At 35.6% G+C, this 17,579-nt stretch overlaps 1 protein-coding gene across 1 annotated transcript; it reads right to left on the bottom strand.

Annotated features, from left to right (window-relative positions):
- Nucleotides 1–8,833: 8,833 nt before the first annotated feature.
- LOC135215062 (uncharacterized) lies at nucleotides 8,834–16,515 on the bottom strand. The gene is made up of 5 exons (XM_064249553.1): nucleotides 16,287–16,515; nucleotides 12,682–12,854; nucleotides 12,343–12,528; nucleotides 11,405–12,003; nucleotides 8,834–11,081 (listed from the first exon to the last, which is right to left on the bottom strand). Exons 1-5 carry the CDS (start codon nucleotides 16,369–16,371, stop codon nucleotides 10,778–10,780), a joined length of 1,347 nt encoding a protein of 448 aa, XP_064105623.1. The 5' UTR covers nucleotides 16,372–16,515; the 3' UTR covers nucleotides 8,834–10,777.
- Nucleotides 16,516–17,579: the final 1,064 nt, after the last annotated feature.

The following is a 17,579-nucleotide window of genomic DNA, read 5'->3' as shown; positions in this document are numbered from 1 at the left end:
CGGGAGTGTATATTATTGACTCCACTTGTATCCATATTTATTTTTGTATATTTATTTATTTATATATTTTTTTTTATATATATTTATAAATTAAAGGTGGTTGCTTGAATATGTGGAAAACGTGTTCTAGCGGCGTACCGTATAAGGCTACTTGCGGCATTAATTCTATAGATACAAGATATAACTGATAAAGGTATTTAACCGCGAGAACCGCTATAATCCGGTCGGATCCAATATCACGAGTTGTAACTCTAAGACATTGACACTTCCTATTTTAATTATCCGTTATTCTACCAAACCGATTGACTCTGGGTGATAAAATATATTATGGTTTTTCTTAATGGAAAGGAATTCACACACGAGTTTAAGGAGATTATATTGATTTACACCGAGTCACAGATTATTATGTTTGAATTCCATATTTACTGATTTAGCACTCATAAATTTCCTAACGCACTCAATTGCGGTGTTTGTTTTTAGTGCTATTAATTCTATATAACGTGTCAAGGAACATTAACACTAAGAAGTGTTTATTCCTCTGTCAGACTCGTATTCTGTTAATAATTCTACGTATATTTCTTTTCAAGGATTGATTTGGCACAGGATAGGCCCTAAAACTGACAGGTGTCTTAGTGTATCCTTGTTTTTCATGACACATGTTACAATTAGTTATGTGCTTTTTATATCTGTAAGCATTGTAGGCCAGTAAAATAGTGATTTTGGCTTTCTGTGACATTACTATGGAACCCTGGATGACGGAATGCAACCAGTTTATGACGATTGGTATGAAAGAGATTATATTACTACCTGGTCGTTAGTCATCTGCTGTGTTCTTCGGGTTTTCCTCGTCACGGACTACATATAATACTACATTTGATTACATTATTTCTGATACACATACTTAAGTATACTTTTGCTTTAGGGTTTCTGCTCGAAGTGTTTATTGGTTTGCTTAGCCACTGACCCTGTTTCCGTTTCGAAGTGTTTATTGTTTGGTGTTTATTGTTTTGCTTATCGCTGTTGACACTTGTTTTGTTCAGTTGTAACAGTTCTGCGCTCCAACCCAGATATTCAATGCTCGCGATCTCTTGGGTTAAGGAATTTTCTTGTTTTAGATACGGTTTTAACAATAGGCACGGATGTTTCTATATCTTTTAGTCTAATTATGGTTCTTTGCAGTATGGTGCGGGATTGCGGGATAATGCGTCAGCTATGATATTTGCTTTCCCAGGTAGATATCTTATCTTGGCTCCAATAAACTGAATGATCATTTGTCACCGAGTTCCTTTTGGACTGTGATTAAAGCCTTTGAAAAACTCGGTAAAGGACTCATGTTCAGTAAAGACTTTATCAGGATAGCCATAGATTATGACTTAAAATGTACGAGTGTTAAAGATACCTAGCCCTTCCTTGCCTATTACTGCATATTTACTTTCAGAGGGCTTTAGTTTACGTGAATAAAAAGCTATAGGGAAGAACTGTTTATCATATTACTGAAGTATACCCATCTTACCCCTTGGTCTGAGGCGTCTGTTGCAATAAAAAAAAAATTCCTTATTTAAATCAGGGATTTTTAAGTTAGGTAAGCTGCATTATTCCGCTTTTTAAGATATCGAACGCCTGTTGATGCTTTTTAGACCATAATCAATCTACGCTCTTCTTCGTAAGATCTGTTAAAGGAGCTGTCATGATTGAAGAGTTACATATTTACATACGATTGTAATACCCACTAAAGCGCAAAAGTGCTGTATCCATTTTAACGTTAATAAGTACCGGAAAGTTATGAATAGCCGACACCTTACCATGGACTACTTTTAAGACCTTGACCAGACACATAAAACCTAGATAAACTGTTCGGTTTTTAAAAACTCACATTTAGATATTTTACTCTGAGATTATTTGTCTTTGTCTCTGTAGCACTAGCTCTACTTTATGTGAATGTACTTCTAAGGTATTAGAAAAGATTACAAGATCATCCACATAGGCATGTAGGTTATCCCCTAAAAGTCTCCAAACACTATATTGTAATTGCGCAACGTAAGCCGGAGGCATACGTAAAAAATTGATAATGTCCCCTGAGTTGTGCTGAAAACGGAGTATGAGGTACAATCACTTAGGTAATGGTATCTGGTAAAAGCTTTTAAGTCCAAGTTGGTGAAAAAAATTTATTCTAACCTAACAGAGATAAGATGTCGTCGGTATATCGCACTGGAAACTATCGGAAGTCGTTTCCTTGTTTAAACGACAGAAATCTACGCAGATACGCCAAGTCCGATCTTTTATGGCATGACATTTGAGGGAAAAATTATATGGGCTATTTGATTTCCTAATGCTCCTATTACTAACATTTTCAACTTCGTCATTTATTTCTATTTTGAAATTTCATTGGGGTTCTACACGAAGGTACGTATATAGCTTTATGTTTGTCCTTAGACCGTATTTTGTTTTCAATGACATCCGTTTTTCTCCCAGAGATCACTCGCTAGTGGAGAAACTTCCTGGTATTCAGGTGAAAGATAAAAAAAATTTCTGCTGAATCACCTCTGCTTGAATGACTTTACGGATTATTCTTTAGATAGATTATCAGAGAGATTAATCACGACTGGTTGGGCGTGATTAAAAATAGCGACAATAAAAAATGCGATATTTATAACTTCTGTATCCGCATATGTATACTTTAGGGCTTTGTTTCGCGGAAATCGTTATATTTCAGAGTGTCGGGAAGGATTAAAATTTCATTTCCCAGCAAAGTCTTTTTTACACGCACTAAGACATTCGAGGGTGCATGCTTCTCGAGATTTTTGCGTGCAAAGTACGACTGCGGTTGTGGGAGAATTCTGTTGGGTCATTTGAACAATGTTACGATTTATGAGACAAATGTATAGTTCCTTTATATAAGTTATTATTTGATTAACTGTCTCATTTTGTTCAAACGGATTTTAATATGTTTGAAGTTTATAGGATTTCCTTTGATAAACACGCCTTATTTGCAGGATGTAAGAATAATTTTGTATACCCCTAGATGGATCTTACAATTACACTACATACAGATCAATGTTTTTTATAACTATAGAGGTATCTGTAAGCGCTCGCTTATCCGGACTTCTCATTAGGGAAGTTCGAACAACAGACGGTGAGTCCGTAAATACAAGATATACGTGTATTAAAGAAATAAAACAAGATATTCTAATTTTTACGGCGCGTACAGTTGGGCTTAATCCACCAGTACTCATAATAACTTATGTATTAAAAAAAAACGAAAACCTGCTCTGATTTACTTTATACGGTCGTGTGTTCATAGGAAAAATCCTTTTTAATTCAAAAAGATGTCGGTATGTATGAACCAACATCGCTTTTCCCACTCTGCTAGAGTCGCTTATTGTGTGGAATTTGCTTCGCTTTGAAAACTTCGGCAGTTTTTTTGACTAACCTTGACCGCTTGACTAGGTGACACAGTAACCGAGTTTGCTTGTTTGATTCTGAAAGGCTACTGTTTCTATTTCTTTTGTAATAATTAGGATCCTTCTCTTTATTACCATCGGCAACGTATTGTGTGTTTTTAGCATTATGTTGCTGGTTACGTATACAGCAATGAATGACGAACTATTAGGAACTGAGCGATTACTAATAAGACAAGTTATCACTACTGCATACAATTTTAAACTGTTTGTACTTCATTCTTTGCTAAAATTTGAAATAGTGAGGGATCCTGGTCAGCGCATTTAGCCTGATGAAAGTTTTTTACAGACATGTTATTCCTTGCAATCCAGCCGTATTTTTAAAGTTAAGTTGAGTCATTGAGGTTCGATATTTATATAATCAAAAAACTCAAGGCTAAAACTGCGATCGGGACTTGCAAAGGAGCATTTATTGTCATGACCCGACATAGTGTTACCTCTAATTTATATAGATTTGTACGGGTGTTGGGTGTCCACTTGTTTTTTTGTGTGTTTTCTCAACCCTCATTCGGTGCTTAACGACCCTATCCATGCATCTGTATAAATACAGACGTCCACTGCGTAAACGCATAATTCACTGTTTAATATGATTTGTTACGTAAGGATTAATAAATCACACAAAATGATAAAATTAACATAGTATATGATTATGATATTTCAGTAGAACTTCTGGAAACAGACAACTCAAAGATAAAAAACTCGCAGTAGCGAAATCTCAATGATGTAGATAATTTCTGTAAAAAAGTAAGATTAAGAATGTCTCGTAACTTCAGCACAGGAATAACGAAATTCGACCTGCAAAGGAAACACTCAAAGTTACTCCAAATGAATAAAAAATTGTACTTAGCTTGCTTGTGGGAAGTCACGGTGTTCCGATAACGACACGGCCTTGGTCCTCCTTCTCTATTTAGCGGACGACCTGGTTTGGCTTCAGTTTCCCCCGTGCGCGTTGTTCGATGATTCGAGACCTTGAAAGATCCGATGCTGCAGACGCGTTCGGTTTGTTTCTTGGAGTGCCGGAAACGCTCACTAACGATGTTTTCTTGAATGATTCTAATGAGAGACGAAGCTTGCGTTGTCGTAGGAAAAAGGACACGTCGGTTTTGTTTCTTGAAGTTATTCACTAACGATGATACTAAGTTCTTGACGAATCTTGTTTTCTGAAGTCGCTCACTAATGATGATACTAGGTTGCTTGAAGAATCTGCTGCTTCCGTCGTCGTTGACTTCTTATGATACATGATTTATTATTCTGGTTTTTTCTTCGTAGGACGTTGTAGAGTTCTTCTGGTCCGCTGGCCACCAATATTAGGGCTTGTGCCTTGTATGATAAGGCGCCCTATGAGGTAATGGTTAGACTTGCGATAATCTATACGCTAAGTCGGTTGGTATTGCACTTCCATCTTCAATGGAGTGTCTGGGTTTTGTAGATCACTTACGAAGTCGGTATTATCTTTACGACGATGTGTTAAACTCATGGTTCGGTGAGGTTCTTGTAGAAAACACAAGGTATAAAAATAGTATATTCTCTGAAGTTTTACATGATGAAGATCAGGTATGATCGTACAAGTCTTCTATGACGATAGCTTGATCGCTTTCTGCCAATGATGATGGCTAATCCTATTCCTCTACATGATAAAGCTTAGGTAAAGAGGTACAGGTCTTCTAATGACGATAGCTAACTCTGTTCTGCCTGTCTACCATCTCTTTTACAAGTTATGAAGGAACAGACAGTAGTTCGAACATAGAACATACTATCAGATGACATAGTTACATACGAACACACAATCAAATGAGACACGCTACAGATCACGTAGGCGGTAGTTGTCTCAAGCAGGGAGCTTGGACTAATGTTTATAAACAATTGAATGACTACAGGTGACGGCATGTCATCTTAGCCTACATACTTATTGTGATACGTCATCTTTAGCGTCTCTAGTCTGATCACATTCCTGCAAGCAATCTGGTTGACCTCTTTAGTTTTAGATTTTATCTTTTATATATGGACTAACATTCCATATTTTTATTATTTGTAAACACTTACATATTTACTTTGAAAGATTGAGAGATTATATTTTTTCAAATCTGTTTTAAAAGTGGAGAGAGAGAGAGAGAGAGAAGCAAAATCTGCTCATATGAAAGCTTGGGCCTATTTATAACTACTCAATTTCATTATATTTTCTTTGGGAGATTGAGTGGTAATATAAAGTATGTTTTAGAAGTGGAGAGAGAGAGCAAGAGAATGATAGTACTGGTGACGGACCTGTGACAGGGAAAGGCAGAAGAAAATATGTATAATGAATTAAGTACGTATCTCCATCGATAGGCCTATGCTTGCGCGATATGATATGACTGCCAAGATCGTGCTGCACTATGCAAGATAAAATTTGATGGGTCATAATATTCAAGTTAATTCTCTAAGAAATTCATACCCTAATCTTGATTACATTCGACAGTTGCCGTAGCATTCAAAGATTGTAAAAAGACGTGGAAAATTTTAGTCACAGGGTGCCGTCATTCTTGCTCTCTTGAAAATTGGGTTTCATCCACAAATCATTCACAAAAAAAGCTGTGTTAAGTAAAAATATTTATTACCACAAAATAACTCAATATGTATTGCACAGGCAATTAAAGTTTTACATTGTGGGAGATCTTTCAGCCTCGCGGCAAAGAAATGCAGTCGTGTAGGACTGTAAGCTACTATGAACTGCTTTGTAATGGGAGCATATAGCCAGAAAATCTTTGAGCTGACATGCTACTTTAACCTCGATTAAGATTTATGTTTAAAGACAGTAGCTTTGTAAACAGCAACTATAGTAGCATTCGATCCATGTCAACATCAAAGTAATCAAAGTGTGAAATCCGTTACGTTAGCCAGTATCCAGTGACTTGCGCTTTCCCGCTCGAAGTTCTAGGGCTCCTCCTCACATCATAGAAAACGCTCTTGCAGATGCAACTAGATTTGTTCAACCTACCTTAGCCGTCGCAACATTGAGTGCCATTGACATCAGCTAACTTTAATCGCTTTGGAATACAAACCTAAGTTTGTAGAAACTAAAATAATTGCATTCACCACTTACGAATGATGCAATATATCCCCGTTCATGAAGCAAAACAAGTAGATATTGTCGTCGTGATACATAGTACTAAAATCAGAAATTCTCATTCTATCTACCAGATCTCTATGAATGAATCCATCTGAGAAATTCCAATTACTTTGGACATATATCGTGTTTTTAAGTATCTGAACGGTTTTGTTTCACAGTTTTAACTTATATGATATAATTTGCAGTATATTTTCATATTCTAGAGTAAATTTAGCGATATGTCTTCAGTAAAAACAAATGGGAAATTGGATGAACAAAAGCTAATGAAAACTGTATCTTCAGTTTTCTTGTCAAGTGTACCTGACGCGGCACAAGAGGGGGAAGAGAGATCAGAGTCCACCTGCTCTCTCCCAATTAGCTATCACCCTGCGGTCACCAAAACCTTGTATTTTTAACTAGATCCAGCTAGCATTTAAGAGATTTTCCCCTAAGTAAAGACATTTAGATTGTACCGTACATGAACAAAAGTGTATTGTTCTGCTAGGCAAAGATGAAGTGCCAGGGAAGGTTCTGGTTTTCTGCAGCTACATCAGCAATTGGCCCAGCTGCAGAACTCCTGCATCTATGTACTCTTTGAGACTTGGTAGAGTATGTCAAGTAGTCTTGACATACTTGCTGTTATTTCAAGCAAGTTAAAACCTTAAAGGTGCCTGGATGTGAAATCCTAATCACCTCAGCAAAGTTGGAAGGTTACTGCTTCCTCAGTTAGGTAGGCCAACTTCAAGTGAAAAGATCTACATTCCCACACTTATGAAATCAGCAAGCCTCAAGTTGAAGTAAAACTTCTCAAGTGTAAATGCAGCTTAATCAAGCATTCCTTGCTTGAACAAAGCAGTGCAGCTAGCAGATTTAAGTGGAGCTCCCTCAAGTTCCACATTATGCAATGGCATACAAGATTTCCTAACGAGGACATACTGACAGTTAAATTGTTTGGAAGTAGAATTTGAGGACAGCTACAGTTGAATGACATCAGCATCACAAAATGTGACTGCTAGAGGGAAGGAAATCTGCTCCCACTGAAGACTGAAAATTGGTTCGAGGATTTGACCAGGCAGCCTGAACAAGTTTTCTACAACTTGTGATTAACAAGGTTCCCTTCAGATATGAATTGTCAGACTGACTGACCTATTGAAGTTGTTCTGCAGCTGGGGTGTGAAGAAAAAAATTTTAAAACGAGGTTCCATTAGAACTAGCCATCAGGAAAGGTGATGATTAATGATCATGGTTGCTGGTACTAGAGAAACAGCATTAGTAAAATTTATATGCAAGTTCTGTCTTCTGCAAATAAGACAGTACCCCTACAGAAGGTATGCCCTTCTAGAAACTAACATCATGACTGAAGCTAAAACAATATTTCTTAACTGACTTGGAAATTACTGTATTACCCCAGAAGAACCAGCAGAGGGTAACATTGGCCACATACAAATATTTCCTAAATGGTGAGTTGACTGGATTGCAGGTATCATTCTGACCAAAAGGTGCTATTCTCTCTCTTTAGAACTATCTTCAAATCTGAAGAGTGATGCCATCCTTATGGCGCCTTTGAACCAACAGTTTATGTATCTGAAAACTACAAAATCTAATGCCCTAGAGGTAGCTGGGTTTTCAGGATTACATGTAGCATTTCAGGCTGTGCATGAAGAGTTCCCCCTTGTCTGACCACGTAAGTTAAAGTTCTCTTTAATTAAAAAGGCTCATCAAACATCTTTAAAATTAATTCTACTAGTAATGAAAATCACCCATGTTCAAGCTAGCTTAAAATTACAAGTTAAAATGTGGTGGAAAAATAACAGATGAAAAGAAAAAGAAAACCTTTCATGAGAATTATGACTGACAAAATAACAAGGTGAAAATTGTTCTTACTATGCCACCCCTTTCAGTCTGAGGGTTGAAAAGTCACAAGAACAACAGTACAATTTTACTACCATATTATACGATTTATAATCCACACTACTATTGACACTAATACATAATTACTTTATGGTATTACTCACTAGTTCCATAAACCACTGATATACTGTATTATAAATTACTAAACAAATCATTCATCCTTCTAAACTCCCATTAGGCTTACTGTCTGTTTCTTACTCTAAACTCCCATTAGGCTTACTGTCTGTTTCTAATCCTACTGTTATCACCATCAAGAATCACTATTTAACTTACTTGGTAACATTGCAGTACAGTATCAGAAATTAAATTGTAATTCTCCTCCCAACGGTAAAGGCAACCAAGCTTCATTATTCACATGCATGTTAAAAAAAAGAAAACAGCCGACATTTCAATTTATTGCTTATAAAGGGACAACAGCAGAACCCTATGATAGCAGAATTTTTAAGTTGCTGTGTACAATAACAAATGTATGAGATTTATGAAATATACACCAGAAGTAATTTTTTTTTGTACACAGACATTATTGAAAAGCACAGATAAAAAAAATAACTATTTCCAGCTACAGTATATGCAAAGAAAAGAAGAGAAAAAAAAAACCTCCTACGAAAATAATGAATGTGGACCCAAAAGACTTACCACCATAACAATTCTTGCCATCCATTAAATGAATCTGCAGTGCACTTACCAATTAAACCATAATTGTAAAAATTTGGGGGATGCATCATTCATTCGAATCTTCAAGAGTTTTGAGATAAATGTCTATGCCTGATAAGCATTACATTTGCACATATAAATGTACTAACAATTTTCCAATAGAATTTTTGGTGTGTTAGGTACATTCTTATAGACGTTAATTGCACTGTGGAAAAAGAAAAGATGGGAAAAATTGCTTCCACTGGTCATGCAATTTCAATCTACCACTTCCAAGAAACTCCCCACTGATATGAAATGATTTGTGCACCGTCCTGTCAAACTATTTAAGACTACTATAACAAACATATTCAGGTACGAGATACTAAGTATAAGAAATGACTAATAAATCATGATTAAAAAAAAAAAATTCCTCAAAATTTAAATCACAACCACATTCTCTATCAAATGGTTAACCTATGCTACCACCTGGTATTGCATTGGATTTTAATTAGGAAAAATTAAGTAAGTTATCCTAGAAACTTATTCACTTGAATATGCATTCATGACTTAACATTTTTAAAATGATTGATCATATCCTCTAAAGATTCACTTGTATGAAAACATTAAGCAATACAAGCCATTTCCCAGGCAATTCAAAATAAAGAATTAAAAACTTCAAGACTGAAAAACATAGTAAGCCAATTACTGTAACTACAATTACCTGTAACCTCGATACACCTTAAAATAAAATACAATCTCAACACCAAAATGTAGGTTCTAAGTATACATCCCTTTATGAATATGTGTACATAAAAAAATACTAAATACTTTGCTGTCTAACGATGAGTTATACAATTTTTCATCAAAAAACTAATTTTCCCCATAGGGGAAACTTTGGAATCATACAATAAAAAATCATAATTTAAGCCATCTCCAAGTAACATACATTGTGCAATGCACCGATACTGAGCTATTTACATGACAAAACTAAGTGATCAGTATCCAGAGAAGTGTGTAAATCATCTACTAGGAACCAAGACTACATAGACTTCAAATTGAAAAAATGAAGAAAAGGGGCAAGCTTTACCTACATAGTCGAGGTACACTGCATTTAAACAATGTTTTTATGGGAAGTTGAGCATCAAAATGACAGATGAGCAAAAAAGGCTCACATGGTGTGTAACCGACAGCATTTTATGTCAGAAAGCCTACTTGCCATAATTTAGTTTGTAGAATTTGACAGGTTCTCTAAGTTTTATTTTAAACTTCCTCAGCTGCATTCACACACTGATGACCATCTATACGAAAAGATAAGACAATCACGTGCTTCAGATAAAGCAACATTTCATAACACAATGCCTAAAAAACCACAGACTGGCAAGTATGTGCCTACTATAAGGGCATTTGACATGCTCAACTTTGTAATAAAAAAAAAAAGAAACTAACAGGAAGTATACCATGATAGAATAGTTACTTTTATAGCAGAGTAATTACAAAATTCTACTCCTACAACTGATCAACATTAATGTTTGCCCTTTGCTATGATGGTAAGATTCCTAAAATATAAAACATCTTTTATATCTTTATCTGAGGTAGCCTTCTCATTATATATAGGCTACATGCCATTAAATATTATATATAGTATATATATATATAACCAACCATAACAAATTACCTGTACTCACAAATATTAAACTGTTTTTGGCTTTGGTGGCTTCAAAAAGCCTATTCTCCGCAGATACCTAACAATGAATGGAGTTGCTGTTAATGTGATGCCTATACGAGCTGGAGCAAAAACCTTATGAACAGCATAAGCTACAACGAATGTAGCTGCTCCTGCAGCTCTTCTGGTATTTGCATCTGACTCCCCTTCTGCTTGAGTAGGCCCCGTTGCATCTGGTGCTGTACTATCAATGCCACTATCAACCACAGCATCACTAACAGTTCCCAGGTTAATACCCAAAGCCTTAATTAATCCAGTCATGTCTACACCACTGAAAAAAAAGAAAAAAGAACAAAGTTAAAAACTTGAATTCAACATGATCCATAATCTTAATGACTATTCATTATTTACTAGTAATATCAGATTCAAAATCAAAGATTTGAGGATGTTTACCTTACAAACACCAACACAACATTAAATGTGTGAGGATGTTTACCACACAATAAAACTAAGTAGCTACTGAAAAATAGATTTATCAACTACATGAAATTACCATTTAGCAATTAAGACAAAAAAGCATAGCAATTAGACCAAAAAGCATAATAATAAAAGACAAATTTCCTAAAGAATGCAAAAGGTTGAAAATTTACTCACCTAGAAACCAAAAGATAACAAATCCCTAATGATGTTAGAGATATTGCAACATGAAACACTATGACAGTTGATCCATATTCTTTAACAGCACGCTGTAATTTTTGTCTTGCTGTTAATTGTACATGGGGAGTTTCAGAATCCACACCTTCACCATCTTTTTTCTCTTGAACTCTATCAGTCATGCAATTATGTATGTGCCTCTCTTGTTTCACAACTTCTCTACCACACACACATCCACTGCTTGAGATGGAGTTAAAAGGCCAATAACGAACAAGGTTAGGATAGTTTAGTGTTGGAGGCATCCCTGCTACTACTAGTCTACCACTGTAACACAATGAACCATAATGTCTAATTGTATGTCCCACCACACTTGGTAAAACTTTAACACCCCGCATGCCCCATTTAGCTCCTGAACTGCCAAAATTACACAAGGCAGTACCTGAAGTCTTCTTTGATGAGAAGTGAGTAGACTGGTGGTGATCCTGAAGGTCACCTGCAACATATTTGTCATCCTGTTCTCCATGACAATCTGGGGTATGAAAATGTGATGGCGCCTGTGCACTCAATCCAAATGGCTTGGGTACATTGGTTTGAATAGACTGAAAAGAAAATAAAAATATGGTTGAAAAATCAAAATGGCATTACTAACAGGATCATTAAAAGTGTACCTACATTTCATTTACTTCTTTACTTTTAAATGCCTGAAATTTTGTCCAAAAATCATAGTTTGCAGATGATCATTATTATTGCTGTATGAGGCTATACATACTACCTAATAATAATAATAATAATAATAATAATAATAATAATAATAATAATAATATGCAAATGAAGTGAAGCATTACTAATTCAAAAGAAACATTGCGCTCCCCGAATCAACCACACATTACCACTTCATACAAACTTTGGTAAATATAATAGTAGTATAATGTACTTACTGAATCAAGTGAAACTGTATTGCTGCCATCATAAACTCCAATGTGACAATCTATAGGGACTGAATCAAAGTTGTAACTACTGTCTCTGACACCTTCACTCCTCATCATCCCTGAGCTGTAAAGACTTCCAAGGGTAGCAAGACGAGCACTTGTTGTGTCTCTGGTGCGCCTTGGAGAGAACTGCGCCTATGGAAAGTGTGAATATGTGTTATGAGCTTATATAACTTTAAAATTATATCATATATAAAAGTGACTTGAGACAAATTACACTACACAAACTTTGTTCATACGTGAACAGACCGAAGCTATCATAATGCTTAACAACAAAACTTAACTTACTTTCTCTGAAGCCTCAAGTTCTTTAACATTTGGTGGCATAAAGATAGATGGGGGTGGTAGAGGAGCTGTGCCCGACTGTGCTACCACCTGATGCATTTGCTGATGGCGCTGCTGTTGCTGTGTTCCAACTGCCTCAGCCCCAATACGACTTTCACCTGAAGGTAAAAGACACACTACCATAAGGAAATTACTTACTATGTACTGACTATTATCAGTTAGAGAAATAGTAAGATTAGGTTACAATATCATGCACAAAATGGGACAAAAGAACATGAATGTACCAAAACATAACCAAAGAATGGAAATAACAAATGTGAAGAAAATCTGAACAGTGTATAGGGGAAGAGGAATAACAACTGACAATGTGTAAGAAGTTAATATCAGTTTAAAATAATATGAATATAATTCAATTATATACATTGAATTATATTCAATTATATAATTATATAACCCTAGTAAGAAAAGCACAATGCAAGCCAATGATAGGGAAGCAGACCAGGATGGAAAAAGAAAAAGAATAAACATAAGTAAGATATAAAAAAAAAACCTAAGAAGATACAACAATGAAATCTACAAAATGAGAGACTGGTGAGCTTACAGTTAGTTTGAACTTATGAACTGAAGAACAATTATTCACCAGACAAAGCATTACTAACTAAATCTGATTTAACTAGCAAAGAAATAAATAATCTCTTGCTTGCACCTTGGCATTCATCACAAACAATATATAAAAGTTAAAAATATCAGAGATATGTTGCATGACAACCACGTCCTTAATATCGACACGTGAGACACTAACTCTCTGCCAGGGTCTGGCTAAATGCCAAATATACTTTGGCAGCTCCCAGTTTCTATATAAGTTTGACAAAGCATGTAGAAACAGACAACTATACATCATAAACATACTTCAAATTTGGCACAAGATGAGAAGGGTGTTAAACAAAGACCATACAAAATTAACCAGACAAAGCACCATTTACAAATTGTAGTTACTGTGAGAGCACTATCAATTTTCACAACTCACTATTTAGAAAGAGGACTGGAGAAAATTTCATGTTGACCATTATACAGAATACAGAAAAATATATATCTTTCCATCATTGTTTGAGCCCTTTCACACGCTAAGGTGATCATGCGTGCTGCACATGTTACCCCCCAACACTTGGCAACTGACACTAAAGAATCAAGGCATGCAAAATTGTCTGGCTTGCTGGCCCCTTAGCTTGATGTACCCACATCTCTCTTCTGTTAGGTCAGAAGTCTTGTTAAAAATATTTTACACCAGTAATTTGGCTTTAGTTCATTCTTACAATGTTCACTAGCAGTCATAATAATATCTAAACTTTTTGCTTTCATTTCCATTCTGTTACAGCCAAGAGTATTTTATTTCAAGTGATAAAATTTTACCTTTATAAATGCCTTCTCCAACATATACTTCTAACCATAATCAATTACACTTAACTGATTTAAGATTTTGGATTGCCTGTTTAAATCATTTAATGATAATCTTGTTGAATTTAAAGCATTGTAAAAGCTATAGATAACCATCACATCGTACACCTCAAGGGATAACGGAAAATCTACATTAAGATGGACCCTTACAATTGCCCTAAAAACTGGCGTCTTTCTGATGTGAAGAAGCACCTAACAAAGTTTGGTAGTTAAGATTAATAACAGATGTTTTCTATACACATACAAGTTGCATATTAATGATATTTCCATTTAGATAAAACTGTATCTTGCAAATACAAAAATTCATGTATATAGTATGTACCTGGTCTATAATTTTATATCATAAGCAACATTCACTTTACAACTAAGTACCTATAAATGAAAAGAACTTTCAAAGTAAGAAAAATGCACTGGATCAGTAATTGTAAAATTATTTATCATCTTTGCATCAATTGTTTCAGTTAAAACTATTGATGCAAAAGGAGTTAATAATTTACAATTATTGATTCAATGCATTTATTTTACACTGAAAGTTCTTTTCATTTATAGGTACTTAGTTGTAAAGTGAATGTTGCTTGATATAAAATTATAGACCAGGTAATAAAATTATAGACCAGGTACTATATACATGAATTTTTATGTATTTGCAAGATACAGTTTTATCTAAATGGAAATATCATTAATATGCAACTTGTATGTGTATAGAAAACATCTGTGTTATTACTCTTAACTACCAAACTTTCAACTGCAAAATATGACCACCTCTAACCTGAGTTCACAGTTATCAATATATTTGTTATTCTTCCTCAATAAACTACATGTCAATTTTAAGCTGTTTCCTGACTGAAGATTAAGGGAGCTACTGCAAAGTAAGCTATCCAAATAAAACTTGGGGCCAATACCTTGTACTGACCATTTTAATAAGTAGGTCTAAATTCTGTTGTAATTTTGGAGCAACAAGTTATTCATTGCTAGTCGTTTCTGGGTATTCTGGAACCTCTTTATAGTTCTACTAAAACAGCAATACAGTAGCTAAACAGTACCCTGATCATCACTCAAAATAACCACTGAAAATTCCTCTTAAACATTGAGGCACTAGAATATCACCTGTTAATATCTACATCAAAATAAAGCTAATCACACAAAATGATCATCACAGTAAAGTGAAAATATAAAGAAAATAAGGGAATTTTTTACTATGATCAACCATCAAAATATAATTAGTTGAACATATTAATCTCGCAGGACTAGCCTAAAGACCACGGACTACTAATGCAAATGCAGATACTAGGTAATTAGCTAATATGAAAAATGTCTCATGGTCTAAAAATGAACACTTTGCCGATACCTGGTTCGTTCAAACATTAATCAACACCACCCTATTGATAGATGACAGCAAATGCAACAACTAGGTAGAGGCTACCCAAGTTACAACTGTTCTTAACGTAGACAATGAACTTTAAAATGGTGACAAACTTTCATCCTACAAAAATAAATAAATGAACTGGAGGGCTAAATAAGCAGTGATTTTAAAGGTAAAATTTGCCTTTCGACTAGCATAGCAATCATGACAATACTAGTTATAAGCCTTAGGGAAAATCAAGTGTGCATTTCGTTGCATTACAAAAATAAACTTAGGATCCTAAACTTACTTCAAAATTGACTTACTTTCTTTTTGCATTATAATTCTAATAAAGTTACTTGACTAGCTTACTGCATGTGCTTAATAACATCCGAGAGACCATGCCTACCTAATACATAAGGATACACCATTAGGCTACAAAACGCTGTTTTTTCTAATTAGAAATGCCCATCAATCGTTATGCTTGATCTAGCTAGCCTATATGCTTAACTGTAATGCATCTGGCAAAACAATACGTATTTTTTTTGCTGGACGCCAAGGCTGCGGTGATCTTTTCCAGCAAGATAAAGGCTACCATTGCCCCAGGGAGGCCTACCTCCCGATCCAGGCTAGTAACAACACGGAAGTCCTTGAAGGGGCCAAGGGCAAGCTACTGACTTTCCAAGGGCTAGGCTAATCTAGGCGTCAAAATAAGTTTCCAATAGCGGAGTAACAAATTAAAAATGACAAATATGAGGCGGCACAGCCGATGGCTGAACGTTAATACAAAAATCATGGGACACCTGCTTACCAGCGGTCAAGGTGTGCTTCTGTCGGAAAACAGCGGTAGTGATGGTCTTTCCGCACTTGACTGTCTTGAGAACTGTCGCCGACATTTTTGACTGATCAGTACGAGCTGTAAATGTAGAACAAAGAAGATACTCGAAGAGAAAACTCCTGCCGCTCGCGTCTCCGTCTGAGAGTTAAATGCTGGCTGCTACCAGCTGATGCCAAGTAGGACAGGTTGGCTCGGCTGTGGAGGTGGCAAACGGGATACCGGGATTGGTTGGAGGGAGGGGGCGGGGAACTCGTCACCTCCTCCTCAATCTCCAAAAGGATTTGTGTCACGTGATTACAGCAAGGTAAATGGAGGCCATACAGCAATTAATATACATGTATAGAGAGAGAGGGTGGGAGGGAGATTCATCTACCTCTTTTTAAACTTTGCAGTCACTACAAACATGATTTATATCTTTAGTCAACGGTTTTCAAATGTCAAACAGAGGGTCCCTTGTAAAAGTTTGTCTTTCCAATCATCTCCGGTTCGTTATTAATTTATTAAGCTAATACTGCCAAATATAATTATACGCACTACATTATAACAAAATCATTCTTAAGATGTTAGCGGAGCTTTTATTTATTTAAAATCTAAAATTCCGAATCCGAACGCCTGTTGTTATGACATGGAAGTTGTTTTTGATCACGTGTTGCCTGTAGGCTGTACGGTCTGATACATTACAGTTTACACGGATGGCCTCAGCTTATATTCTCTAATATGCTCTCTTATCCAACAGCGTGAAAATTTCGAATCATGAAAAAAGAGAGATTGAAATTTGATGTGTAGTAGAGTAAAATCGACGGCGAAAAGATTCACGCATATTTTTTCTATAACACCAGAGTTTAAAAGGAAGTAGGAATTCAAGGTGAAGGCTTGCCGCAGGGCTCGTTTACATTCGTATTTTCCTTCTCCTCTTACCCTTTGGACGACGGTCAGAAAGTCAATCCAGCCCAAGGGTACGTAAGACAGGGAGAGGCTTGTTTTGACACAAAGTCAAGTTCATTTTTCTTTGCTAACATGAACTCAAATTCTCGCATACCCTCCAATGTTTGGTTTTGAAGAATATATGGGTAAATGTAAATAGCAAATTTATAGAGTCACATGTCCGAGAAGTAATGTATAAATATATACATGAAGTATTGCCAACTCGGGACAGATTACTTTTGATAATATCGTACAAGATGATGTAGTATGTAGAACCTACTTGTGGGGAAAAAGAAACTATGAGGCATTTATTTTATTATTGTAGAGAGAATAAAAAATTAA

Source organism: Macrobrachium nipponense, chromosome 19, assembly GCF_015104395.2.
Source record: "Macrobrachium nipponense isolate FS-2020 chromosome 19, ASM1510439v2, whole genome shotgun sequence".
In the NCBI taxonomy this organism is placed as follows: Eukaryota; Metazoa; Arthropoda; class Malacostraca; order Decapoda; family Palaemonidae; genus Macrobrachium; species Macrobrachium nipponense.
The sequence above is the reverse complement of the archived record's forward strand: the minus strand, read 5'-3'. Positions and strand labels throughout refer to the sequence as shown.